The sequence below is a fragment of the Chrysemys picta genome, chromosome 7 (assembly GCF_011386835.1).
Source record: "Chrysemys picta bellii isolate R12L10 chromosome 7, ASM1138683v2, whole genome shotgun sequence".
Taxonomy (NCBI): Eukaryota; Metazoa; Chordata; order Testudines; family Emydidae; genus Chrysemys; species Chrysemys picta.
This window is the reverse complement of record NC_088797.1, coordinates 51,479,696-51,505,174: the sequence shown is the minus strand read 5'-3', so window position 1 is coordinate 51,505,174 and position 25,479 is coordinate 51,479,696. Positions and strand designations below refer to the sequence as shown.

General features: G+C 55.1%; 1 protein-coding gene across 2 annotated transcripts in view; it reads right to left on the bottom strand.

Moving 5' to 3' along the window:
* Positions 1 to 880: 880 nt before the first annotated feature.
* The window catches only part of CAMKV (CaM kinase like vesicle associated), a 51,773-nt gene continuing 27,174 nt past the window's right edge, over positions 881 to 25,479 (bottom strand). The window contains exons 3-11 of one of the 2 annotated variants that reach the window (XM_005289334.5): positions 16,777 to 16,908; positions 15,351 to 15,425; positions 14,151 to 14,289; positions 13,573 to 13,693; positions 11,628 to 11,703; positions 10,920 to 11,056; positions 7,086 to 7,164; positions 6,726 to 6,813; positions 881 to 3,234 (exon numbers count right to left, since the gene is read on the bottom strand). In XM_005289334.5, the coding sequence (XP_005289391.1) occupies positions 2,980 to 3,234; positions 6,726 to 6,813; positions 7,086 to 7,164; positions 10,920 to 11,056; positions 11,628 to 11,703; positions 13,573 to 13,693; positions 14,151 to 14,289; positions 15,351 to 15,425; positions 16,777 to 16,908 (1,102 nt within the window). In that variant the 3' untranslated portion in view covers positions 881 to 2,979. Of the gene's footprint in view, positions 3,235 to 5,637; positions 5,774 to 6,725; positions 6,814 to 7,085; positions 7,165 to 10,919; positions 11,057 to 11,627; positions 11,704 to 13,572; positions 13,694 to 14,150; positions 14,290 to 15,350; positions 15,426 to 16,776; positions 16,909 to 25,479 lie in introns of those variants that run through there. The other variant, XM_042850031.2, reaches the window with a different exon arrangement.

The following is a 25,479-nucleotide window of genomic DNA, read 5'->3' as shown; positions in this document are numbered from 1 at the left end:
TACAGTTCTGCACAGGGCCAGCATTATGGGTGCGTGCCGTGGGTAAGAGGCAAGGAGTGGGGCAGGGCTGGGGTGCGAGGCCACAGAAGGGAGCTTGAGGCAATGAGGGAGAAGTGCAATTGGGGGTGGGAGCAGAAGAGTGGCTCAATCAGGGCCGGCTCCAGCCACCAGCGAAGAAAGCCGGTGCTTGGGGTGGCCAATTGAAAGGGGCGGCACATCCGGGTCTTTGGCGGCAATTCAGCGGCGGGTCCCTCACTCCCTCTTGGAGCGAAGGACCTGCTGTCAAATTGCCGCCAAAGAATGAAGCGGCGCGGTAGAGCTGCCACCAAAGTGCTGCCGCTCCAAGCATTCCCCCCCCGCCCCTTCACCACTTGGGGTGGCAAAAAAGCTGGAGCCAGCCCTGGGCTCAATGAGCCAGGCACTGAACATCTCATCGCCTTGGATCCACTCTGTTTCAGAGGCCACATTCGTATCACGCCACCCTGATTGACAACCTTACTGTTCAATCAGTGTTCATCCCCATCCTAAAATGGTAAAATGTGCTCTGCTAGTGGCTGATCCAGGGGTGATGGGGGAGGGGTTGGGGGAGGCAGTGGGGGCCAGGGAGGATGGGTTAGGGGCCAGAGGAGGCAGGAGAGACCAGGGTGCCAAAATACAAGTTCACCAGGGCGCCATTTTCCCTAAGGCCGGCCCTAGTTCTGCAAACTGTCAGCTCAGGGTTGGGGCAAGGGAACACAACTCTGCAAGGGGCCACCGTCCAGAGCTACAGTCAAGAAAGCCCTGCTTGGACTGGATGGGCCCATGCTTAAGCCTCCACAGTACAGATTCTCTATGTGCCCCAGGTTTAGCCTCTGGGAGGAAACAAGACTACACAGTGCTGAACAGAGCACATGGGGGTTATCATGTTTGCACATCCACACAGTAAGAGTATATATGTACATACAGCACTCCCACCCCCAGATCCTCCATAAATACACCCAGCAAGGGCTGAATCTCACACAGCCAAAGCCAGGACCAGAGCTCTGCTGCGTAAGTCTCATGCATACACCATACTGCTCCCATAGACATGCTGCGTGCTGTCACACATGGGCTGCAAACACAACGGCAAAACTATTGTTGTAGGAAGAGGCATAGGACAGTGCTTTGACGATGAGTCAACCCCCAACCCCTCCCTGCTCCCCCTTGTTCCGACAGGCCAACCCAGGGCTCCCGCACCCCTTTGGATCAGCACACACAGGCGACTGGAGGGCCAGCTCTCAGCAGGGCTGCGGTTCTAGCCCCTGGCCATGAGGGGTTTGTGATGGCCACTGGACAGTTAGAGAGGCACCTCTTGTGAGGGGTCTGCAGCCCCTTGGACGTTCCCAGCAGCCCCCTTGTTCCTCCCAGGGCCGCTCCAGCAGGGACTGTGATGCAGAAATGCTGGGCTCCTCCACACACTGAGCCACCACAGTCATCCCTGATGCCCACAGCTCCTGGCAGCAGGGCCATTGCTGTCAGTGACACCAGTGAGCCTGCAGGAGCAGCAGTGAGACCAAAACTGTCACGCTGGGAGGATGCTACTGTGAGTGGAGTCTGGTCTGTATCTGCCTTGGGTTCAGGCTCTAAAGCAGCAGAGCAGAGTGCAGGGCTGGTGTGTCTCACCCCCACGTGGATCCAGCCCCTCCTGGAGCCTGCTGTGGATGCAGACTAGGGAGATACAGGACATCCCCAGTGCCTACTGGCCAGGGTGAGGCAGCACTGGTGCTCAGGCATCTCCCTTACCCACAGGGAGGAAGGCAGGTCTGCAGTCCACAGGGCCAGATGCCACCGTTACAGCAGGGAGGAGGGACACCCAGGCTACTGGCTCTCTGCACATCTCCCAAAGCTCCAAGCAAGCCAATGAGGGTGGTGAAGCACTGGAATGGGTTACTAGGGAGGTGGTGGAATCTCCATCCTTAGAGGTTTTTAAGGCCCGGCTTGACAAAGCCCTGGCTGTGATGATTTAGCTGGGGTTGGTCCTGCTTTGAGCAGGGGGTTGGACTAGATGACCTCCTGAAGTCTCTTCCAACTCTAATCTTCTATGATTCAACAGGAACCTGTGGGCATGGGAGAGGGAGTCCCACCGGTGCCAGCAATTGCATGGGAAGCTTTATCTGGGATCTAAGTGCAGCTTCCCTGCCCTAGGCCACTTGAATCTCTAGCCCTCCTCACCTCCCTGTCACCCCATCCCCCCAGCCGGCTCAGCTCAGCTGCTGCTCTCCAGACTGGTGCTCAAATCCTTCTCTAAATGGCTCGGGATTGCTTCTCTCCCCACTCCCAGGTGAATGCACCCAATACACGCACACTTGTTCACCCATGGATACACATATGGACATACCCACCCACCCAGAGACCCATACACACACACACACACCGATGCATAATCAGACACCCAGACACGCACTAATTCTTATGGACACCCACACAAATGCCCCATGTCTGGAGACACATACACTGCAATAGACACACAGCACATACATGCAGCTGTCTGTAAACACACACACACACACACACAAGTGCTGGGTATGGAAACAATTGGATCTGGAACTCCGGAGGGTGGTTGTGTTTGATCCTGATGTGCCAGTTTCCCCTCACTTGGCCCAGCGATGGGGGATCAGGTGGGTGAGTAAGTGGGCAGACTGAGAGAGCCGCCTCCAGTGAGGAAAGGAAACCAACAAAGCCACCAAAGGAGACAGAGAAAAGAAAAGCAAAGGAGAGAGAGAAAACTCCATGCAAGGGGCTCTGCTTCTGCCTCTGTCTGTCCACCTGGGCCTATCGGGTCGCTCCAGGTTCAGGAACATATTAAATAGAAGCTCTCTGCAGCGGCCCAGCTGGGGGTAGACAGAGTCAGACAGATAGGCACACAGCAGGGACAGACAGAGAGCCAGGGGAGATTTGGATACCATGCCAGCAACTATGTACAATGAGAGATCCAGTGCTTCCCCACCCCGTCCCTCCTGCTCAGCCGGTCTCCTCGGTCCAGGCCTCGGGGGTAGCACTGGGGGCAGTGGCTTCTTCTCCATTACACGTAGACGGGGCTCCCACCGTCGGGGCGGTGTTGTCAGGTGCGGCAGCGGCCGTAGGCTGCGGGGTGGCGGTGGGGGCCGGCGAGGCGGCACTGTCCGGCGTGGCGGCAGCTGGCAGGGTTGGCTTTGCCAGCTCAGCCTGCTCAGGTGCACGGAGTCGCTTCATGAGTGTGGTCACTCGCACAGCTTTCTGCGGGGACGGGAGGAATCCCGTCGGTCACTACGGCATGGGTGGCCTTTCACCATCGCAACAGCCCTCTGCCCACGCAATGAGCTCCCACCTCCCCCTCCATCCTGCCCACTGCTCCGTGCCCCTCTGCCTGTCCCCTTCCTTCCCAGCCCTGCATCTCCTCAAACAAGTGCAGCGTGTAGGGGTGAGAGCCAAGCTATATGATCAGTGACTCAGGGGATACACCACAAATGCTCCAGCTGCAGCACTGCTGCTGATTGCCCTAGTGTAGACACTTCCTCCATCGCTGGAAAGGGTTTTACCCCTGCTGCAGGGAACCTGCCTCCCCAGACAGTGGTAGCCAGGTTAAACGAAGGGTCTACTCTGGAGGTTGGGTTGGCTTAGCTACAGCCCTTGGGGGTTGTGATGTTATTGACATAAACTGGGACCGTATAGATCATTGTTGCAACCAAGGTCCTGTAGTGGCACCCAAATCTGGTATAAAGGGGGTCAAATGGGGTGTCTAGGACAAGGTTATGGTTTGCTGGTTATGATTATGCTGTCTATATGTGTGTATCAGTTTTGTGGTCCAAGTTATGAATATTGGCTCTATACTGTCTGTATGGCAAACTTATGCTATGCTTCTGGGTGACATCCCAGACAAGCTGAGATTAGCTCTGCCTAGCCTGCTTGATGGCCCATTAAGGACCATCAGCTATACAATGGACCCATTGAGAGAAGGCAGATACGCCTTGTAACTCAGCAAAGTATGCAGGGACTGGCCCATGTGACTCCAGACTCCATTTTGCTGTAATTTTCCATGGTAAGAACAAAGAGGTATTCTGACACCTGGAAAAGACTATATAAGGTGGATGCCTCATCTCCATCTTGTCTTCAATCCTGCTTCATACCTCTGGAGGAACTTTGCTACAAACTGAAGCTCTGAACAAAGGACTGAGGACCCATCCCAGCGGGGGATGTATTCCAGAGACTTGATTTGAACCTGCAGTTTATTCCATCGCTGCTGCAAGCCTGAACCAAGAACTTGGCCATTACTGTATGTAATTGATTCCATTTAACCAATTCTAACTCTCATCTCTATCTTTTTCCTTTTATAAATAAACCTTTAGATTTTAGATTCTAAAGGATTGGCAACAGCGTGATTTGTGGGAAAGATCTGATTTGTATATTGACCTGGGTCTGGGGCTTGGTCCTTTGGGATCAGGAGAACCTTTTTCTTTTACTTGGGTACTGGTTTTCATAACCATTTGTCCCCGTACGAGTGGCACTGGTGGTTATACTGGGAAACTGGAGTGTCTAAGGAGATTGCTTGAGAGACTTGCGGTTAGCCAGTGGGGTGAGACCGAAGTTCCCTTAGTCTGGCTGGTTTGGTTTGCCTTAGAGGTGGAAAATACCCCAGCCTTGGGCTGCAACTGCCCTGTTTAAGCAATTTGTCCTGAGTTGGCACTCTCAGTTGGGTTCCGCCAGAACCGCATTGTCACAGGGGTGAATTTTTTCACACCTCTGAGCACTGCTACATTTTAAGTGTAGACCAGGCCTCAAAGGGAACAGACATTATGGGGATGCTGCAGTTACCCCAGAATCATATGTTGTCATAATGCCTGTTTGCCTTGGTCTTGCATACCACACCCATCACCACAGTATCAGGGCTCCAACCATGCAAATCAATAGCAACAGTGAAGCCCTTAGGGGACTTTGAGGAGCCTCCTTTCAGGGTCAATGCTCTGGTTGGGGAGGTGTCCTAGGGTGAGCTGGCTCTTTAAGGAGGCTGGGGCTCAGCTGGGCCAAACCCGGCTCACCCTCCCAGGTGGAGGAGAGGTGCAGGCCTGTGGTCCAGGCAGACTGGAGAAGATCCCAAGGACAGCAGCTCTGGCCAGCCAGGGGTGGGTGGGAGCATAGGGAGAGGTTCTGAGATGGACACAGGGCAGTTTGGACTAAGGGGTCTGACAGCCCAGTTGTTAGGGCCCCGCATACTCTCAGCAGGGAGTGCACACAGATTCTCCGTAGGCTGCCGCCCTGTTAAGGGGCATGGACAGACTCTGATTACCCTGGAAGTGGTGGCTCTTTCAGACTTCTCCAGAGGGCTAGGTCACCACAATGACACTCTAGGGAAACTGAAGCAGTGTCCAATGTTGGCTATTACAGGACCTTGCTATCGGAGGGTTTGTGTGAGACCTGAGCATTACAAAGCCAGGAAATACAGAGTGAAGGTTAAACAAGAAAGAAACCCAGTGGCAACTAGGTCTGGAAACGCCCAGTTCAAGCCCCCTCTGGGCATACTAATCCCCTGCCTTCCTCTGGGGCCCTTCACCTGACGGATCCCTTCCTGGCAGCTCCCCGGACAGCCACAGCACTGGGGCTGGGGCCTCAGCGGAAGCAGCTTTGCCTGCTGACAGGCTGGTTTCTTAGCCCTGCCTGAGAGCGGGACACTAGAGATCTCTCTGTCTCAGTACTCACCTGGCTCTCCTGTCTTCTCTGCACCCGTCGTTGCAAGATCCTCTCACCACACCAAACCCTCTGGTCCAGAGCGGGACTGAGACTGAGACCCAGGGTAGGTTCAGTGACTGGCCCAGGGAATCGGTGGCTTAGCTGGGAACTGACCACTGATCTGTGCAACCCCAGGCCAGTTCCCTATCCCCATATCACCCTTCCTATCCTGACTGGGGAGAACACAGTGCAGGGAGAGGCTGAGCAGGGCCGGTGCAAGGAAGTTTCGCGCTCTAGGCGAAACTTCCACCTTGCGCTCCTCCCCCCCTCCCCCAGTCCTGCGGCAGCTCCCCGCCCTGCGGCACCCCCCCGCGGCAGCTCCTCCCCCTGCCCTAAGGCACCCCCCCACCCCAGGGAACCGTGCGGCAGCTCCCCACCCCAGCTCACCTCTGCTCCGCCTCCTCCCCGAGCACGCCGCCCCCGCTTTAATTCTCCTCCCCTCCCAAGTTTGTGGCGCCAAACAGCTGATTGGTGCCGCAAGCCTGGGAGGCAGGAGAAGTGGAGCAGTGACGGCGTGCTCAGGGAGGGGGCGTAGCAGAGGTGAGCTGGGGTGGGGAGCCCTGTGGCAGCTCCGCCCTCCGCCCTGAGGCACCCCTGCGGCAGCTCCCCACCCACCCCAGCCCGGGGAGCCGTGCGGCACCTCCCCACCCCAGTTCACCGCTGCTCCGCCTCCTCCCCAAGCATGCCGCTCCCATTCTAATTCTCCTCCCAGGCTTGTGGCGCCAAACAGCTGATTGGCACTGCAAGCCTGGGAGGCGGGAGAAGTGGAGCGGCGACTGCGCACTCGGGGAGGAACGCTGTAAAAAAAAAAAAAAAAATTGGGGGCACCGCTTTTTGGCGCCCCCAAATATTGGCGCCCTAGGCAACCGCCTAGTTCACCTTAATGGTAGCACCGGCCCTGAGGATGAGATCTCCTCTCTGCTCTGCTCAGGGCTCCCCATGGGTGGGAGGGACTCTGCTCCGCTGGAGCACCTGAGCCGCAGCACAGGGTGAGGGCCATGTACCTTCCACTTCGCTCTGGCAAAGTTCTTCTCGATCTGAGCGCAGACACCATCTTTGATGTTCTTATCTGAGGCAGCGTTGCCAGAAATCCTGGAAGTGGAAACACACGTCAATGACCAGCTTCCTGCAGCTGCCCTCCTGGCACCATGCACCTGCACTCTGCTTCCACCCCTAAGCCAGGGGGCCCATGGGGTGCTCCACCCACCCAGCCTGCACCCAGCCCCTCCCCTGGCACCAGTAAGTGGAGCTGGGCTCTCATGTCCCTCCCAACTCCCACGATACTAGCCAGTGTCCCCTCTATCCCTCCAGGGTCCTCCTGCCAGGAGAAGGCCCCTTGCTTGGAGTTACCAGCGCTGCCTTACCACTCGTGGGAGATGGCTTCTTCAGCTGTGATCCTCTGGTCCTGGTCAACCTCCATCAGACGGGTCACCAGCTCCTTAGCTGCGGAGACAGCAAGTGGGAAGAAGGCGCTTAGCGCTCAGGCTGGCCATGCACCAGGGCATGGCCTGAAAGGGGATTGTGGCGGGTAGTGGACGCTCAAGCTTCCTGTTCTCATCCCCAGAGGAGCTGGGGCTGGCGTGGAATGGAGGGGAACGAAAGCCCCCCCACAGCTGGCTGCTCTGCTGGAGGAAGGGGTGACGTGGGGCTCTACTGACCGGTCGCCAGGAAAGGTCTGTGCAGGGCAGGGAGCATGCGCCCATCACGGCTGGTCACTGCTCTCGCCAGGGGCCAGGCTCGCACAGACTGCTCGGACAGCTCTTATCCAACTCCTCTCCCACAGGGCAGCCGGGATGAGGACTGGGCCTTCACTCCTGGAGCAGGCCCCGTCCCACCGTGCCCTGCCTCCCACACGCCCCCCAATCCAGGGACAGCACTCCCTGGACAGCCACCAACCCCCATAGGATTGGCTGAGAAGGGGGAGGGGATGGCGTCCACGTAGAACAGGACTGGCAGGGACGGGAAGAGGATGGGGTTAGGACCCTGTAGAACAGGGCTGGTGGGGACGAGGATGGGATTGGGGCCCCATAGAACAGGCCGGGCCGGGGGAGGGGAGGGGGGGAAAACGAGGACAGGGTTGGGATCCCATACAATAGGACTGGTGGAGGCGGAACGATGATGGGGCTGGGGTCATGACAACAGGAATGGCAGGGGTGGGACAAAGATGAGGTTGTGATCCTGTGGAACAGGACTGGCGGGAGTGGGATGAGGATGGGGTTGGGATCCCACAGAACAGGATTGGCGGGGGGAGGACGAGGATGGGGTTGGGGTCGTGTAGAACAGAACTGGTGGAGGTGGGATGAGGATGGGGTGGGGGTCCCACAGAACAGGACTGGCGGGGGCGAGACGAGGATGGGGTTGGGGTCCCTATGGAACAGGGCTGGCGGAGGTGGGATGAGGACAGGATTGGGGCCCCGTAGAACAGGGCTGGTGGTGGGGAAGAGGACGGGGTTGGGATCCCGTAGTACAGGACTGACAGGGGTGGGAGGAGGATGGGGTTGGGATCCCCATGGAACGGGCTTACGGGGATGGGACGAGGATGGGGTTGGGGCCCCGTAGAACAGGACTGGGGGGATAGGACGAGGACAGGGTTGGGGTCCTGTAGAACAGGAGTGGTGGAGGTGGGATGAGAACAGGGTTAGCTGGGATCCCACAGAACAGGACTGGCAGGGACACAACAAGGATGGGATTGGAATCCTGTAGAACAGGGCTGGCGGAGGCAGGACAAGGACGGGTATTACAGAACGAGACTGGTGGGAGTGGGACAAGGACAGGGTTAGGTCCCTATAGAACAGGGCTGGTGAAGGCGGGATGAGGACAGGGTTGGGGTCCCTATAGAACAGGGCGGGCAAAGGTGGGATGAGGACAAGGTTGGGGTCCCATAGAACAGGACTGGCAGAGGGATGAGGACAGGGTGGGGATCCCCATAGAATGGGACTGGTGGCGGGGACAAGGACGTGGTTGGGGCCTGGTAGGACATGACTGGTGGGGGTGGGACAAGGATGGAGTTGTGGTCCCCAGAACGGGAAGGGTGGGGGCGGGATGAGGACAGGGTTTGGGTCCCAGACAGAGGTGAAAGTTAGCCAGTACGGGCCGGTACGCTCTAGCTGCTGGGGGGAGCCCTGGGCCCTTTAAAGCGCCGCTGGAGCTCCGGCAGCGGGGCTCAGGTGGTGCTTTAAAGGGCCCAAGGCTCCCTGCAGTGGCCGGAGCACTGGGCTCTTTAAATCCCCGCCCGAGCCCGGCTGCCGGAGCCCCGGAGGGGATTTAAAGGGCCCGGGGCTCCAGCCGCCATGGGGAGCCCCGGACCCTTTAAAGTGCAGCCTGAGCCCCGCTGCCAGAGCTCCGGCGGCACTTTAAAGGGCCCGGGGCAACCCGCAGTGGCAGGAGCACCAGGCCCTTTAAATCCCTGCACAAGCCCAGCAGCAGGGCTAGGGCGGCGCTTTACAGGGCCCGGAGCTCCCCGTGGTGGCCAGAGCTCTGGGCCCTTTAATTCACCCTTGCACCTCAGGGCTCGCAGCCGCCTCTTCAGCTGGTAGCTCCAGGGTGATTTAAAGGCCCTGGGGCTCCCAGCCACAGCCAGAGGCCCAGGGCCTTTAAATATTGAAGGGCCCCACCTCCTCTGGTTGAGGCCATACCTCTTCCGGTTGAGGCCACACCCCCGCTCAGGACTCCAGCGTACTGGTAAGTCCTTTAAGTTACTTTCACCCCTGGTCCCTGAGAACAGGACTGGTGAGGGCGGGACGAGGATGGGGTTGGGGTCCCACAGAACAGGGCTAGTGGAGGCGGTATGAGGACAGGCTGGGTTCCTGTAGAACATGACTGGTGGGCGTGGGATGAGGATGGGGTTGGCCGATGTCCCAGAGAACAGGACTGGTGGGGGGGACGAGGACGGGGTTGGGGCTTGGTAGGACATAACTGGTGGGGGTGGGACGAGGACGGGGCTGGAACCCTGTAGAAAAGGCCTGGCGGTTGGGGGAGGACGGGGTTGGGGTCCCATAGAACAGGGCTGGCGGCGGCAGGACAAAGCAGAGTTGGAGCCCCGTCCAACAGGACTGGCGTGGGGTGGGGGCAGGGGAAGAGGATAAGGTTGGGATCCATGTAGAACAGGGCTGGCAGGGGCAAGATGAGGATGGGGTTGGGATCCCGTAGAGTGGCACTGGCGGGGTGGGATGAGGACAGGTTGGGGTCCCATAGAACAGCACCGGCGGGGGGGGGAGGGGGCGGAATGAGGATGGTGTTGGGGGTCCCATATAACAGGGATGGCGGGGGTGGGATGAGGATGGGCTTAGCCGGCGTCCCACAGAACAGGACTGGTGGGGGGCGGGGTCACGAGGATGGGGTTAGGATCCTGTAGAAGAGCACTGGCCGGGGTGGGACGAGGACGGGGTCGGGGTCCCACAGAACATGACTGGCGGGTCAGGATGAGGATAGAGTTGGGGTCCCATAGAACAGGGCTGGCGGAGGCAGGACAAGGACAGGTTGGGGTCCCCATAGAACAGGGGTGGTGGGGGCAGGACAAGGATGCGGATGAGGACAGGGCTGGGGTCCCATAGAACATGACTGGTGGTGCTGGTGGGATGAAGATGGGTTTGGCCAGGGTCCCACATAACAGGACTGGTGGGGTGGTGGGACAAGGATGGAGTTTGGGTCCTGTGGAGCGGGGCTGCTGCGGGGAGGAGACGAGGATGGAGTTGGGGTCCTATAGAACGGGACTGGCGGAGGCAGAATGAGGACAGGGTTGGGATCCCATACAACAGGGCTGGCGGGGATGGGACGAGGACTAGGTTGGGATCCTGTACAACAGGGCTGGGGCGGGGCGAGGGGGAGGGAGACAGGGTTGGGGTTCCACAGAACAGGGCTGGCAGGGTAGGGATGAGGACAGTTTGGGATTAAGTAGAACAGGACAGGAGGGGTGAGGGGGAAGTGACGAGGACTGGGTTGGGGTTGCCATAGAGCAGGACTGGCAGGAACTATTGTTTTTGTCTCTCCCACTGAGCGGTCTCTCAAGGGAGGGTGGGAGTGTGTGGGGTCCGTGCAGCGGGGGCTCTGCAGGGGCTGCGTGAGGGTGAGTCTCGCCCACATGGGCTCCTCCGTTCCATTGCCTCTCAGGGGTGGGTTTGTGAGTGGGACTCGGAGCGAACATCGTGCTGGTTCTGGAGCCAGGTGCCCAGCGGTGCCCCCAGGCGAGCGAGCCTCACCCGCCTGGGAGATGTCATCCCAGTAAGGCGGGTCGAATTCATAGTCGCCGGCCAGAATCTTGCGGAATAGATTCTTGTCGTGGTTCTCATAGTCGTCCTCTTCCACCTCCTCATAAAAGGGTGGGTTCCCCGACAGCCTGCATGGGATGAGAACGTCAGGGCAGTGAGTACGCCTGGCCTGGCCCAGCGCTGACTACACTGCGGCTCCACTTACCCCATCACTGCCGCCTTGTGGGCAGGCTGGACCGCTGCGTAAGGGACACTGGGACCAGGGCACTGAGTGTCTGGCCCCCTTCCCCGGGGCCCCTCTGGATGCCTTCCCTGGGAACCCTTGGTCTCCGGCCCTCTTCCTCAGGGCCCCCTTGGTCTCCGGCCCTCTTCCCCAGAGTCCAGGCCCAGGCCCTGGTTGTTGGCTCACTCTCTCAGCTAGTTTCCTGGATGTGGCCTCTGGCTGTCACCCTTCCACCATGTCCTTGACTCTACAGCCCAGTCTGTGTCCATCATCCCTATCCCCCCCAATATCAGCTTCCTGGCCCAGCCTCTGGCTCTACCCCATACTCATCTCTCCAACCACAATCCCCCCCACAAGCCCATCTTCTGCTCCCTGGCCCAGTCTCTGGCCGGCCCCATCCTCAGCCAGCCCCCAACCCCTGCAAGCCAGGCTCAGAATTCCAGGACCCCACTCTGCATTCCCCTCCCCATACTTACAAGATGTACATGATGACACCGATAGCCCAACAGTCCACAGGCCGTCCATACCGCTGGCGTCCCACCACCTCCGGAGCTGCAACGGCCCAACAGCAAGGTGAGCCCCACGCCCAGGCAGTGGCAGGAGCTCCGTCTTGGGCTCTCCACAGGTCCTGGTGCCCTGTGCAGTGCTGCCAGCGGGTGCTCAGCCCATTACGCACAGCAGCCCCCACCTTGGACGTTCCCATGGCAGCAGTGGTACAAGTGCCAGTTAGGATCTGGCTTGCTAGGGCTATGTCTCATTTCCCTGCTCCCTTCTGCCTGCCATTTTGGGCCTTACCTTGGGCATGTCCACACTGCAGCTGGTAGCGAATCTCCTGGCCCGGGAAGAGTCTCTCTGGCCACAAGACTGTGCCTGGACTCCCCCTCTGTGGGCTAGCACGGGCACCCAGCCTCAGCTCCTGGCTTCCCCAGCCGTTGCCTCTCTTGGGCGGAGACCCACATCTCTCCCTTCTCACTGGGATATTTCCAAGCTGTTCGGCTCTCTGCCTACATGGTGACTTCCCCAGCAAGAGACAGGCTGCCTCAGCAGGCCTGCCTCACTCTTCTCCCCAAGCTGGTACACAGTATAACTGCCACGGTGACGTTACCACCTGGCCCTTGTGAAGCAAGCCCATTGATTCTTGAGGGAAAAGCATCACAGAGAGGAAAAGAACCTACACTCGAGCTCACTGAAGAAGTGAGGTTCTTACCCACGAAAGCTTATGCTCCCAATACTTCTGTTAGTCTTAAAGGTGCCACAGGACCCTCTGTTGCTTTTTACAGATTCAGACTAACACGGCTACCCCTCCGATACTTAAGCTTACTAGCAGTCCTCAAGCTCCAGCATGGGCTTGGGCAGGTGAGCGGCCCTTCAAACGCCATCATGGGATTTTCTTGTGCTACCCAGTTCATAACATCCTTTGCTCAGAACAAGCCCACAGTTGTGTGGGGCCTCAGTGAGCCAAAGTCCTTCCAGCCCTAGCTAGGGATCAGGGTCTGCCATAGACCAGAGGTCCTACCCGTTAGTGGAGTCAGGAGGAAGGCTCTGAATCCAGTGTAACTCAGGCTATATAACCAAAAACCCTCCTGTGTCTCTTGGTCCCTGGAGAATCCGGTGTGAGCCTCTCTCCCAGTGGGGGAAGCTCTCTGCAGGTGTTACAACCTGAGTGAATTTGCCTGATCACCTCCAGTGCTCTTAGCTCCTGGAGGGCTCTGGCCTTGCTCCTCTTTGTGGGCAGCTGCCCCATTTCTGAGCTGCCCATCAGTGCTCCCGGGTTACTATGCCCACGCTCTCTGTGAACTGTGGGAACCTCTTCCGTCGAGGAGAGGGAGCTCAGATCTTTGCAGGGAGAAAGCCCCTGCCAGCGCCATGCCCAGAAGGGTCTTGTGTGCATGCAGAGCCAGTGACTTCTCCCCTGGAGGAGGGTGAAAGGGCCAGAACAGCTGCAGAGGAAACAGGATGGCGTGTGAAAGGAGGCCTGGCTGGAGCAATCCTGGGCTGAACACGCTGGTAGGAGGGTTGTGGAGAAGGAAGGGGGCAGGCAAGTGAGGAGGAGCTCAGGAGAATGTGCATGGATCCTATTTAGCCACCAGTCCCAGGTCAGAAATTCTGCTCTTAGGTGGGAGAAGCAAAAGGCTGGAAGAGATCTCTGCCCTCATGCTTCAGGGCACAATCCAGCCTTTAACTATTCCTGAGCCCCTGGAATGGGCTCTGGGGGCAGCCCCTGGGCCGGGGGGGGTGAGGGAGGAGGACCGGCTTGGATTACTGAGCCACTGGAATGGGCTCTGGGGGCAGCTTCTCACTCTGTGGCTCACCCTTAGTTTTTGAGAAAAAAATATTTAATTTTTGTGCCCTCTCTTGTCTAGCCTGTCCCTTGCTGCCCCTTGCCAAATGCCCCCTGATGCCCACCTCACTGTTTCTTACCTAGATACTCTGGGGTGCCACAGGGCTCCTTGATGAGGCCGTTCTCTAGCTTTGCCAGGTGGAAGTCACTGATCACAATCTTGGAGTTCTTCAGGCGGTTGTAATACACCAGGTTCTCCAGCTGCAGGTCCGCATGCCAAGAGAAGGGCAGGAGTGGAAGGAGAGAGCACAACCCATCCCAGGAATGGGCACACTGCTGTGTGTGTGGGTGTCAATGATCCCTGGGCACCAAGGGGGTGTCTCTCCCACAGGGCTCTGTGGGTCAGCCAGCACCCCGTCCTGCCTCAGGGGAGAATGACTCAGAGAACAGGCCATTTGCCATATAGAGAAGCTACACCAGGCCGGGGAGCCACCAACCAGCCTGCAGGAGGGAGCCAGGCTATGGGGCCAAGCAGCACCTACTGGGGAGCACAGTGAGGTGCGCCCCCAGAGCCGCATCCCCGGGAGAGGAATGAGAGTGGGGACCCCCGTTAGAGCTCGATTGCTCATGATGGCTGGGGACTGTGAGGGCAGATGGGGCCTGCAGGTAACAGACCATCCCGGGGCATGCAGGCCAGTGGGGGAGCCGGATGACTGACCTTGAGGTTCCTGTGCACAATCTTGAGCGAATGCAGGTAAGCGACGGCCTCCAGCACTTGTCGGATGACATTGCTGGTGTCCCGCTCAGAGTAATAACCCTGATCCAGGATCCAGTCAAACACCTCCCGGCCTGTGGCCCTGCAGTGGGAGAAAAAGCCCATACCTGAGAGAGCAGCAGGGTCAGGCTTTTGCCCTGAGGGACAGGCCTTGTACCCAACACCCCCCATGCTATGGCTAGAGCACCCCAAGACCCGCATGAGCACCCCAGATGCTGCAGGGTCTCAGAACCTTCCCCATCCATCAATAGCAGCTGCCCCAGGCTGCAGAGGCAGCTGGGTCCCGGGCTTGGTTAGGAAAGGCAGGAGGCATGGCAAGGGAAGAGGAGCTGTCCAGAGGTCCAGCCCAGCCAGAGGCAGGACACAGCACGTGTCTCATCAGAGTGCCAGATCTTAGCGCTACAGGTAATGCTATGCAGCAGCCCTTGCATTTCTGGGTGCTCAGCTGAAACGCCCAAGTGCCTGCTTTCAAGAGTTTCAGTGAAGTTGGCCAATCCTCGCCCACCCAGGAAGCACGCTCACAGCAGGGACTTGACCATTCCTGACAGCTCCCCACGGCAGGCTGCAGCTGAATCTGGCGAGGAGCACGAATCAGCCTCCAGAGTGAGTCACCACAGATCCTCTGACCTTCCCAGCATGGTTCTTTCTCCTGTATTGCCCGTGGGATAATGAAGGATCCCAGACCTGGATTAATTGAGGGCTCCAGCCCTCTATACATGGAGATCAGCAAGTCCTGTGCTGCTGGCCATAAGCTGCCCTGGCTGTGGCACATGGCCAATCCTTGGCCCACAGCTGAGCTGCAGTTCTAAGCAGGAGCTGCCTCTAGACTGACCTGCTAACGAGTGAAGCATCTGGCCATGGGGCAAGAGCAGGCCCAGCAGGGGACACAGGCCAGCTTTGTGGGGCAGGTCTGCATGGAGACAGCCTCCCAGAAGGAGAAAGGGGCTTCTGGGAATTACCCAGGGGGCGTCTGGTGTGGCTGCCCCAGACACGTGCCTGGGGAGCAGCAGTGGAGGGGTTACAGCCATAGCAAGCTCCCTCTGGACCTCAGAGCCAGGGTCTCTCTGGGGAGGGGCAGGGGCCCTGTCAGAGCCAGCTGGGGCCAATCTTGCAGTTGCCAGGTACCAGGCAGAACTAACTTACAGTTCAAGGAAGATGAAGTACTCTTTGCGGGTGACGTACACGTCCACCAGCTGCAGGATATTGGGGTGCTTCACCCTGGGGGCACAGAGCGAGAGAACACGGGGTTAGCGGACTCTGCCCAGCGCAGCACCACATCCCTGGGGTACTTGCCTGTGCCAGGACACAGACTCTGCTCCCTACTCTGCTCCCACTAGGGCAGGGCGGGCGCTGGAGGCTCTTGTGAGAGCCGTGCAGGTCAGAAGGAAGGCCGAGCCACGGGAGAGCTGGGTACGACAGTGGACAGGGCAGGGAGCGCACCTAGCATCACACAGGCTGGGCAAGATCCCTCACTCATCTGTGGCTGGCTCCGCCAGCTGCTCTGGCTCCCCCCACAGTCCCTCAGGGTCTCCCATCGGAGGAGGGGGAGGAGCTGGAGACACAGAAGCTGCCTGATTGGTTGAAGGTGTCAACAACTGGCCCCACCCACCCAGCAGCAGGACGGAGACTGGTGGGTGGGGACCAGGGATCCTGCCGCAACCCCAAGCTCTGCCAGGACCCCCTGGTGCCCCCACCTCGGAGTCAGGCTGGCCTGGGGGCTGTCACACCAGCTGGACTCTGCCTCGAACTGGCCAGACGCCTAGGCCAGACCTCCCCTCTGTGCCCACCTTAACCCAACCCGGAGTCTGGCACCATGCCTGCTGGGACTGAGCAACATGCATTGCATGTCCAGAACAAGCAGGCGTGAGGATGAAGCTGACTGCCAGCACCTAAGGGAGGGGGACATTGGATACGCCTGACCACATAGCCACATGGGCAGGGCTGTGGGGATAGGGGAAACTCAGGCTACCCTCTGTGTCTAGCCTCATCTCCCCGCTGTAGCACACATCCTGTCTCCCCTCTCAGTCCCCACTATACTGCCTGCACTGGGGGAGGCAAAGAGTACCCATTGACTGGCAAAGGGTACTGTGGGCATGTCCCAAGAAGGAAGGGCTTTTCTATAAGTTGGCACTGGTCACACATAGAGGTCAGCTTGTGAGTGAGATGCAGTGCTAGGTCAGCCTAGCCCAAGGGATCAGAGGCACAACAAAAGGTGTCATGGGGCTGCCCTACCCAGCCTTCCCAGCATCAAAGCAGGCGACATTGGGGGCCCACAGACGGAAAAATGCAGTTACATGTAGAAAAGACCTGTTGTCAGCAGGAATGCCCTGAGCAGGGGGCCCGTTAGGAGGAGACCGGGTTAGTGGAGCCTGGTCAGGTCATGTCATGGCTTCAGCAGACCTAGCTCCCACTGGTACATTTGTCCCCCTCTGTTGGCTGGTCCACAGAAGAGTCTACTACAGCTGGTAGCTAACAGAGTTACTCCTGTAGTATACACAGCAGGGACTCATGCTGTTAATGCTGAGAACTTCAGGCTCAAACCCCAGGATGGGAAGGTACAGTGACTCACATTTTCAGGATGATGATCTCATTCTTGGCTGCCTTCCGCACCTTCCGTCCATCTCTCTTCAGGAACTTCTTGCACGTGTAGAGCTTTCCCGTCGTCTTCTCTTTGGCCCTGAATATTTCACAGAATTCCTCCCTGAGGAACGAATCAGCATGGGCCCTGTTAGGACTGTCCCAGATTGCCCCATGTGGGGATAGTGCTGGCAAGAAGTTACCTTCTGGGAGGGAGATGCAAGGATCGGCTTCCCTAACTGCTACCTTGATGCCCAAATCATGCTGTCAGAGCAGAGGTCAGTGTGGTAGCATGCATCAAACCTAGCATCAAAGAGCTATCTGTGTGCCACCAGCTACCCAACCAATGCTGCAAGGGGCATACACTACGGGATGCAGGGCAGGTAGGAGGATGCACTTGGTGGGGGGGGGGAAGAGTTAAGGTTGCTTGGGTGCCACCTCCACGTTGCACCTGCGGTTGTTGTGGCTCTCAGCAGCACACTTGCCCCGCCGCGGTGGGAGGAGCTTCCTTGCACTTGGGGAAATTCCAGCACCAGACAGAATTGCTGCAATGTAAAAGTGAGGCTGCAACTCCTCCATCCAGCATAGGAGCCCCCACCTGGGCTGAGGCTCCCATAGGACACTGCCTTTCTTACGGGGAAGGAGCTCTGGACCTCAGTCCTGCTTCTCCAGGCTTTGCCATCATCTTCTGGGGCAGGAGGGCTTTTTTTACAGCTGAAACTCACATGTTACATTGGAAGTGCCATCTCCCCTGCACCCCGGAAAGCCAGCTAAGGGCAGCAAGGAAATGGGTGTCTAATGCCATTAACTCCCCTCCTCTGCTTGGAATGGACTTTACCTAGCATCATGCTTGCAGCACACCCACCACTACTCCCCAGGACTGACTGCTCCAGTTCCACCCACTCCCAGGACTCAACCAGGCCTTAGCACCAAAAGGTATCCAACCACCCCAGCGAGTCAGACCACCTCTCCTCCACTTGGAGTGTCCAATGGCACAGCCCGATACTTCACCTATCCCAGCCCATGTTGGGAGGAACTGTCCCAGGAACCAGCAGAGCAGACCTAAGAAATCAGATTCCAGCCATCTACCACCTCTCCACTGCCTGGGAACATTAGCTAGGCATGGGCCCAAAGCAGGCACACAGAGCTACCTGAACTAATATTGACACCAATCAATGCAAGCTCCATCTCCAACACCCATGACCTTGCCAGTGATGAATCCCCTGATCTAGCCTGCATCTTCAAGGCTGGATGATGCCGGGAGACCTGTGCTAGCCCACCTAACCTCTCAGGACAGAACACACTCCTGAATTCACACCCTTTAATCTTCATATAAAGGAAGCCTTTTAAGGTATCATTGAAAAGTCGTAATTGCTGGGCAGTATTGTCCTGGTAAAATATGTGTGGCAACATTGTATGTGAAGTTATAGCAAAACCATACAGTAGAATGTTAACACAGGTTCCAATCCCCATAGCCCTGTGCCAAGAGAAGTCTGCAAACAGGCCTGTCCTAAACAAAGGAATGTGTGCTCTACTTAATTTGCATTGAACCAGTAAACAGAGTCATCAAGCAGGAAGGTAAGACAAAGAAGTTCAAACAGGTTCAAAAACCATAAGAAGGAGGGACAAACACTCCTTTCCTATCACATTCTCTATACCTGAAGAGACAAAGGAAGCAGGCTTTGGACTCTGGGGAGGGGTCCTGACCTGAGAGTTTGGTCAGTAAAATAGCTGGAGCATGTGGTGAGAAACTTTGCTTGAATCTATGATAGTTTGTTAAATTAGGCATTAGTAAATGTCTTATCTTTATTTTTTTTGTAACCATTTCTGACTTTTATGCCTCATTACCTGTACTCACTTAAAATCTCTTTCGTTGTAGTTAATCACTTTGTTTTACTGTTTTATCTAATCCAGTGTGTTTAAATTGAAGTGTCTGAATAACTATTTGAGATAATAAGCTGGCATATTATTCCCTTAAAGGAATAATAAATTTAAAATATTTGTACTGTCCAGGAGAGGGCTGGGTGGTACAGGACATATATTTCTGGGGGAAATCCGGGACTGGGGGTATGTTGGGGTCACTCTGCAATATAACCCAGGATGGTAAGAGCTGGAATATAACCCAAGTGCGGCTGGTGGGCTGCAGTTACATACAGACACTCAGGGTGTGGCTTGTATGCTGTTAGGCTGTTTGTGAGCAGTCCAGATTCCTACTTCAGCAAGGCATTGTGAGGCACCCAAGGTTGCAGGGCAGGGGTGACACAGCCCCCAACTCATCTGCACTGTACCCTGGTATGTCACCCTCACACCCCCAGAAGACTTGGTACATCACAGACCCAGACAGGACAAGAAGGCAAACAGCACTGCATCCATCTCTTCTACAAACAATAAATCCAAGAAAGGTGCCTCAGATAAGACAAGGTCATTCAAATTCATTAATCTAACACTAGAAACAAGAGCCAAAGCTAACACAGATGTTATGCTCATTTACAGACCAAAGACGAAAGGGTTCACGAAGGAACTCACTGACAATGGTGGTCATTCTGGGAGATTTCAACATTCATGTCAAAAAGGCTGCAAAGACAAACCCCCCACAAACGACTGTCCTCATCTCTGGTGAGCCCACCCAGCTGGGCACAGCCTGGACCTGATCTTTTGTCTAGATGTCAATATTAAGGACATGACAACCCAGCCACTGCTTTAGGCAAATCATCAGTTCATTAAGGCAGTGAACAGCACTCTTCCAGGACCCAGCATCAGAAAGACAGGCAGCACAGCAGGATCTGGAACAGCAACTGTATTTCTTGTGCAGCTGTCTCAGCAACATCTCCCTGCTCTGTAGAGCCAGGGTCACCTGCAGGCTCACTGGTGCGATCACAAGTCACTGTCTGTGGTTGTATTGTAGGCTCAGTATTTTCAACAGGTGTCACGGGTGTAAAACATCCTGCTGAACCTGTGCTCAAAAGCGTTTCTGTGTCTTCTCCAGGACATGTTTGGTGTCACTTCTACCCGTTAAGGCAGGGGACCAGTTTGTGACACAATCACTCCAGTTTTCCACCAATTATCTTGATCATCTCTTACTACTACTTTTTCTCCCACGTGAAAGCTGTGCAGTCAGGTGTGACCCATCTGATCACACTGTTTCTTGTGAACTCACTCTCTAGCTCAGGCTTTAAGAAGTCCAGGTGTTATCTTAAATTATGTCCCCAAAACATCCTTGTTGGTGTCTGATTTGTAGCAGCATGAGGTGCATTCCTACAGGCAAATAGAAAATATGCAGTCTTGTGTTGTAAGCTACCCTTATGGATCATAGCCAGGGGTGAAAGTGAGCCGGTACGGCGTACCAGTAAGAACCCACACCGGCCCATACCCAGCCCACATTAAAGCGCTGCAATGGCAGCGCTTTAATGTCCCTGCCCTTTTTGCTTCCCCTGTTGGTGCCCTGCTTGTGGGGAGAAAAGGGGCAGCAAACTTAAAGCGCTGCCCTTTGCTGCAGCAGTGCTTTAAGGATCCTCAAACTGCTGCCGTGGCAAAGGACCGTCCTTAAAGCGCTGCTACTTTAAGAGGCAACGCTTTAACGTCACTGCCCCTTCCCCCGTCAGCGGCTCTGCTGGTAGGGTCCATACTGGCAGGTCTGCCGACAGGGGAGGCAAAAGGGGCAGGGACGTTAAAGCGCTGCTGCAGCAATGCTCTAATGTTCCGGGGGGTGGGGGGAGGGGAGGGGCAGCAACAGTAAAGTGCTGCCGCGGCAAAGGACCCTGCAGCACTTTAATGTCCCTGCCCCTTTTGCCCCCCATGCAGCCGCCAACGGGCGGGGGTGTGTGTGTGTGTGCAAAGGGAGCAATTGCCCTGGGGCTGGTGATTTAAAAGGGCCCGGAGCTTCGGACGCTGCTGCCGCTAGCACAGTAGCGGCGTCCGGAGCCCTAGGCCCTTTAAATCAACACGGGAGCCCCGGGCAGCGCAGGCCAGGTGGCCTGGAAGGGCTGGTTGGGGGATGCTGACCCCCCCAGCCCCATCCCTTCTGCCCACAGCCCCGCCCCTTCCGGGGGGCCAGAGGCCCCCCCGGTCCCATACCGGTAAGTGTCCTGACTTACTTTCACCCCAGTCATAGCATGGGTCACTTGCTAGAATGTCTAGACAAACCTTTCCACTAATCCATCTGTGGCAGGCTGGAGCTAATGTGGCATGTTTGTTCTTTTGACAAACAACTGAAACTCTTTGGATGTTGTCATAACTAAAAGGGACGGGTAACACCCCTCCTGTGTACGATACTATAATCCCTCCTGGCCAGAGACACCAAAATCCTTTTACCTGTAAAGGGTTAAGAAGCTCAGGTAACCTGGCTAACACCTGACCCAAAGGACCAATAAGGGGACAAGATACTTTCAAATCTGCGGGGGGGGGGGGGGGGGGGGGAAGGCTTTTGTTTGTGCTCTTTGTTATGGGGGTTGTTCGCTCTCGGGACTAAGAGGGACCAGATATCAATCCATGCTCTCCCAATCTTTCTGAACAAGTCTCTCATATTTCAAACTTGTAAGTAACAGCCAGGCAAGGCATGTTAGTTTTATCTTTGTTTTCTCAACTTATAAATGTTCCTTTTGCTAGAGTGTTTATCTCCATTTGCTGTAACTTTGAACCTAAGGCTAGAGGGGGTTCCTCTGGGCTCCTTGAATTTGATTACCCTGTAAAGTTATTTTCCATCCTGATTTTACAGAGATGATTTTTGTCTTTTCTTTAATTAAAAGCCTTCTTTTTAAGAACCTGATTGATTTTTCCTTGTTTTAAGATCCAAGGGGTTGGATCTGGACTCACCAGGAACTGGTGGGGGAAAGGAGGGGGGATGGTTAAATTCTCCTTGTGTTAAGATCCAAAGGTTTGGATCGATGTTCACCAGGAAATTGGTGAAGAAGTCTCTCAAGGCTATCCAGGGAAGGGAATTAGCACATTGGGAGTGGTGGCAGCAAAAGCAGATCTAAGCTGGTAGAGAAGCTTAGAGGTTTTCATGCAGGTCCCTACATCTGTACCCTAAAGTTCAGAGTGGGGAAGGAACCTTGACACATATGAACTGAGTTCTGTTGTCACTCACAATCTCCCAGCCTTGACAACAAGCTGGGTCATCATCCGAGACTGCTATAACATGAAATATATGGCAGAATGCAGGTAAAACAGAGCAGGGGACATACAAATTCTTCCCCAAGGACTTCAATCACAAATTTAATTAACGCATTATTTTTTTAATGAGCGTCATCAGTATGGAACATGTCCTCTGGAATGTTGCTGAAGCATAAAGAGGCATACAAATGTTTAATATATCTGACACGTAAATGCCGGCTACAAAAGTGCCATGCAAATGCCTATTCTCACTTTCTGGTGACACTGTAAATAAGAAGAGAGCAGCATTATCCCCCATAAATGTAAACAAACTTGCTTGTCTTAGCGATTGGCTGAAAGAGAAGTAGAGCTGAGTGGATTTGTAGACTCTGAAGGTTTACATTGTTTGTTACATAACTGCACTCAAAACAAAACAAACAAAAAAAATCTACATTTGTAAGTTGCACTTTCAGGACAAAGGGATTGCACTACAGTACTTGAATGAGGTGAATTGAAAAAATACTACACCTCTACCCCGCTATAACGCTGCCCTCGGGAGCCAAAAAAAGTCTTACTGCGTTATAGGTGAAACCACGTTATATCGAACTTGCTTTGATCCGCCGGAGTGCTCAGCCCCGCCCACCCCGAAGCGCTGCTTTACTGTGTTATATCCGAATTCATGTTATATCAGGGTAGAGGTATTTATTTTATCATTTTTACAGTGCAAATATTTATAATAAAAAATATACACTTGTATTCTGCATTGTAATTGAAATCAAATATATATGAAAATGTAGAAAAATATCCAAAATATTTAATAAATTTTAATTGGTATTCTACTGTTTAACAGTGCGATTAAGACTATGATTAATCACGATTCTTTTTTTTTAATCGCGGTTAATTTTATTGGGTTTATTGCGAGAGTTAACTGCAATTAATCAATAGCCCTACTTAAGTGCTTGTGATTTATGCAAACCAGCTTTGTCCATGTCACTGTAAGGATCATGCCCAGGACGTGGGTGATTGGGCCTTATGGTCAGAGCCATAGGGATGGCCAGACCTGGAGGTTAGAGCGGAGATAGGCTGGCATGAAGAATTAGGACCACAGGATGCTCAGGGACATAGTTGAAAGTAGAGACATAGGTTGGAGCCAGGGTCCAGAAGCCAAAAAACAAAGCTGATAGGCGAGCTGGAGATGTGGCCGGGGAGAGGAGCCGGAGGCCAGAGCCAGGGGCGTCAAATACAGAGAAGGGCAGGACAGGGCTGGCCTTACCATGAGGCGAACGGAGCTCAGGTGCCAGACTGGGGGGGGGGGGGGGGAGTGTGCTCCTAGAACCCAGAGTGTAGAAAATTGTGTCTGCTGCTGGTGCATATATATTCTCTCTGCTCTAGATGCACAGAGATGGTGGAGTGCTTTGCTGGAGGAAGGAGGGCACAAGAGATACAACAGGCAGGCAGAAGAAAAGGTGAGAGCGAATAACAGAAAGCAGCAGGAGCTGCAGGGAGAGAGAGAGAGAGAGAGGAGGAGGAGGAGCCTCTTATGTACCTCTCTAGCACCCCCAGGAGCCTGGACTGATTAACACCAGCTTCTCAGAGAGCTTCCTGTTTCCTTCTGCTTCCCTGAACCCACTTGAGAAGAACAGGCAGTCAACTGAAGTAGTAGGAGCCAGTTAGGCCCTTAAGATGCTGATATCTTCCCTCACTCAGGCCCTGCTACCAGCCTGCTTATTTGTCCCCTTCAACTGAGTGTTGAGAGCCACTATAGCTGGCACAGAACACACCCCTCTGGGGCAGCATTCAGAAAAAGCAAGCAAGCAAAGGAAGCTTTTCTATCTAAGCAGGAAGGAGCTCTCCTGAGATACATAGACAAATGTTCAAGGTGAGCCTTCCAGCCCCAATGAGGATGTGAGTGGTGAGGAGATGCCTGATCTTCCAGTTAGTCAGAGTGCAGGTGACTTGGCAGCTACTGCAGCATCCATATCTCCATCTCAAATGGATGTAACCATGCACATTCCTGAAGAAAAGTGTAGATCAGAGAAGAGTGTGGTGGAGGCGCAAGAAACAGCTGCTGTTGAGTTTAGTTCCTTAGGTCTAGATGATCCAGGACTGTGGACCCACTTAAGCAGTAGCCTGAGGGACTTCCTTGTATTGCATGGGCCACAGCAAGTGAAAAAACTTGTTTTCATTGTCTTTGGGGAACATGAAGTTTCCATCCAACACATTATTGGCACGAAATCCCCAATGGTGACAAAGTGGAGAGGCCATGGCTTATGTACTGTGACAAGGCACCTTCTCAGGTTCACCAGCCTCGTCTGCTTTTTGCCTTGGCAAGACAGGCTTGGGTAAAATAGTCCCTCTTGGTGGCACAGGGGAAGTCTGTTCCTTCTCTCCACCAGTCTTTTTAGCTTGTTTTTCTCCCTTATGGGAGGGAATGCAGCCTCCCCTGCTGGAGAGGCTCGCTGTCTTGCTGCTCCTGACCTACTGGCGGCAGGACTCCTTCTCTCTCCCCTCTCCTCCCAACAGGGGAGGATTTAAAAAGGTCTCAGGCAGCCCTTAGTTGGAATCAGCTGATCCTAATTTACCTCAGGTAACTCCCTCTCAGCTGATCCTAATTGATTCTCTGGTAGCCCCTTCTCAGCTGAACCTGATTGACCTGTAGTTACCCCTCCTCAGTTGATAGGGAGGAAGGACTTTTAACCCTCTGAGACTGTTTTCTACCCCCCCCCCCCACCCCTTGCAGCTGTCTGTCCTGAGTTTATCACATATCCCCACCCCCCCCACGCTCAACATTACAGGGTTGGGCTACTTGGGTCGACAAACAAACAGTGTACCCTTGAAAGGCCATCCGCATTGCCATGCTTGATTCTAGACCTATGTTGTACTCTGAAGTGGAAGGGTTGTAGCGACAGCAACCACCTTGTTACTCTTGCATTTCTCTCTTTGTTTTGGTGCATCCACTTCAGAGGGGCATGGTCTGTGAAGAGGATAAACCTCCGCCCGAGTAGGTAGTAGCGAAGGCTTTCTATGGCCCACTTTACCGCCAGGCATTCCTTTTCTACTACGGCATATTTACATTCCCTGGGCAGGAGTTTCCTACTGAGGAACAGGACTGGATGTTCCTCTTCTTCGACCATTTGTGAAAGAACTGCTCCCAACCCAACCTCAGAGGCATCGGTTTGTAAGATAAACTCTTTCTCCCAGGCTGGAGCTACCAGCACTGGGTCGGTGCAGAGGACGATCTGCAAAAGCCTCCTCAGCTACGCTAGACCATCTTACTATGTCTGGGCCACGGGCTTTTGTTAGGTCTGTTCAGGGCCAGCTTTAGGAAGTGCGGGGCCCAATTCAAACATTTTTGGCGGGGCCCCGGCAGGGATGACTGGAAAAAAAAAAAAAAAAAAAAAGCCAACATGTAAAAAAAAAATCCTTTAATTTCTTCCATGTAGTCTTTACTTTCCATAACTGTGGAATTATATATTACGTACATTGCTGGCTGGAGGCAGGGCAGGGGCTGACTGGAGGTAGGGTCTGGCTGGAGGCAGGGCAAGGGGTGCGGGGCTGGCTGCGGGCAGGGCAGGGGGTGGGGGCTGGCTGGAGACAGGGGCTG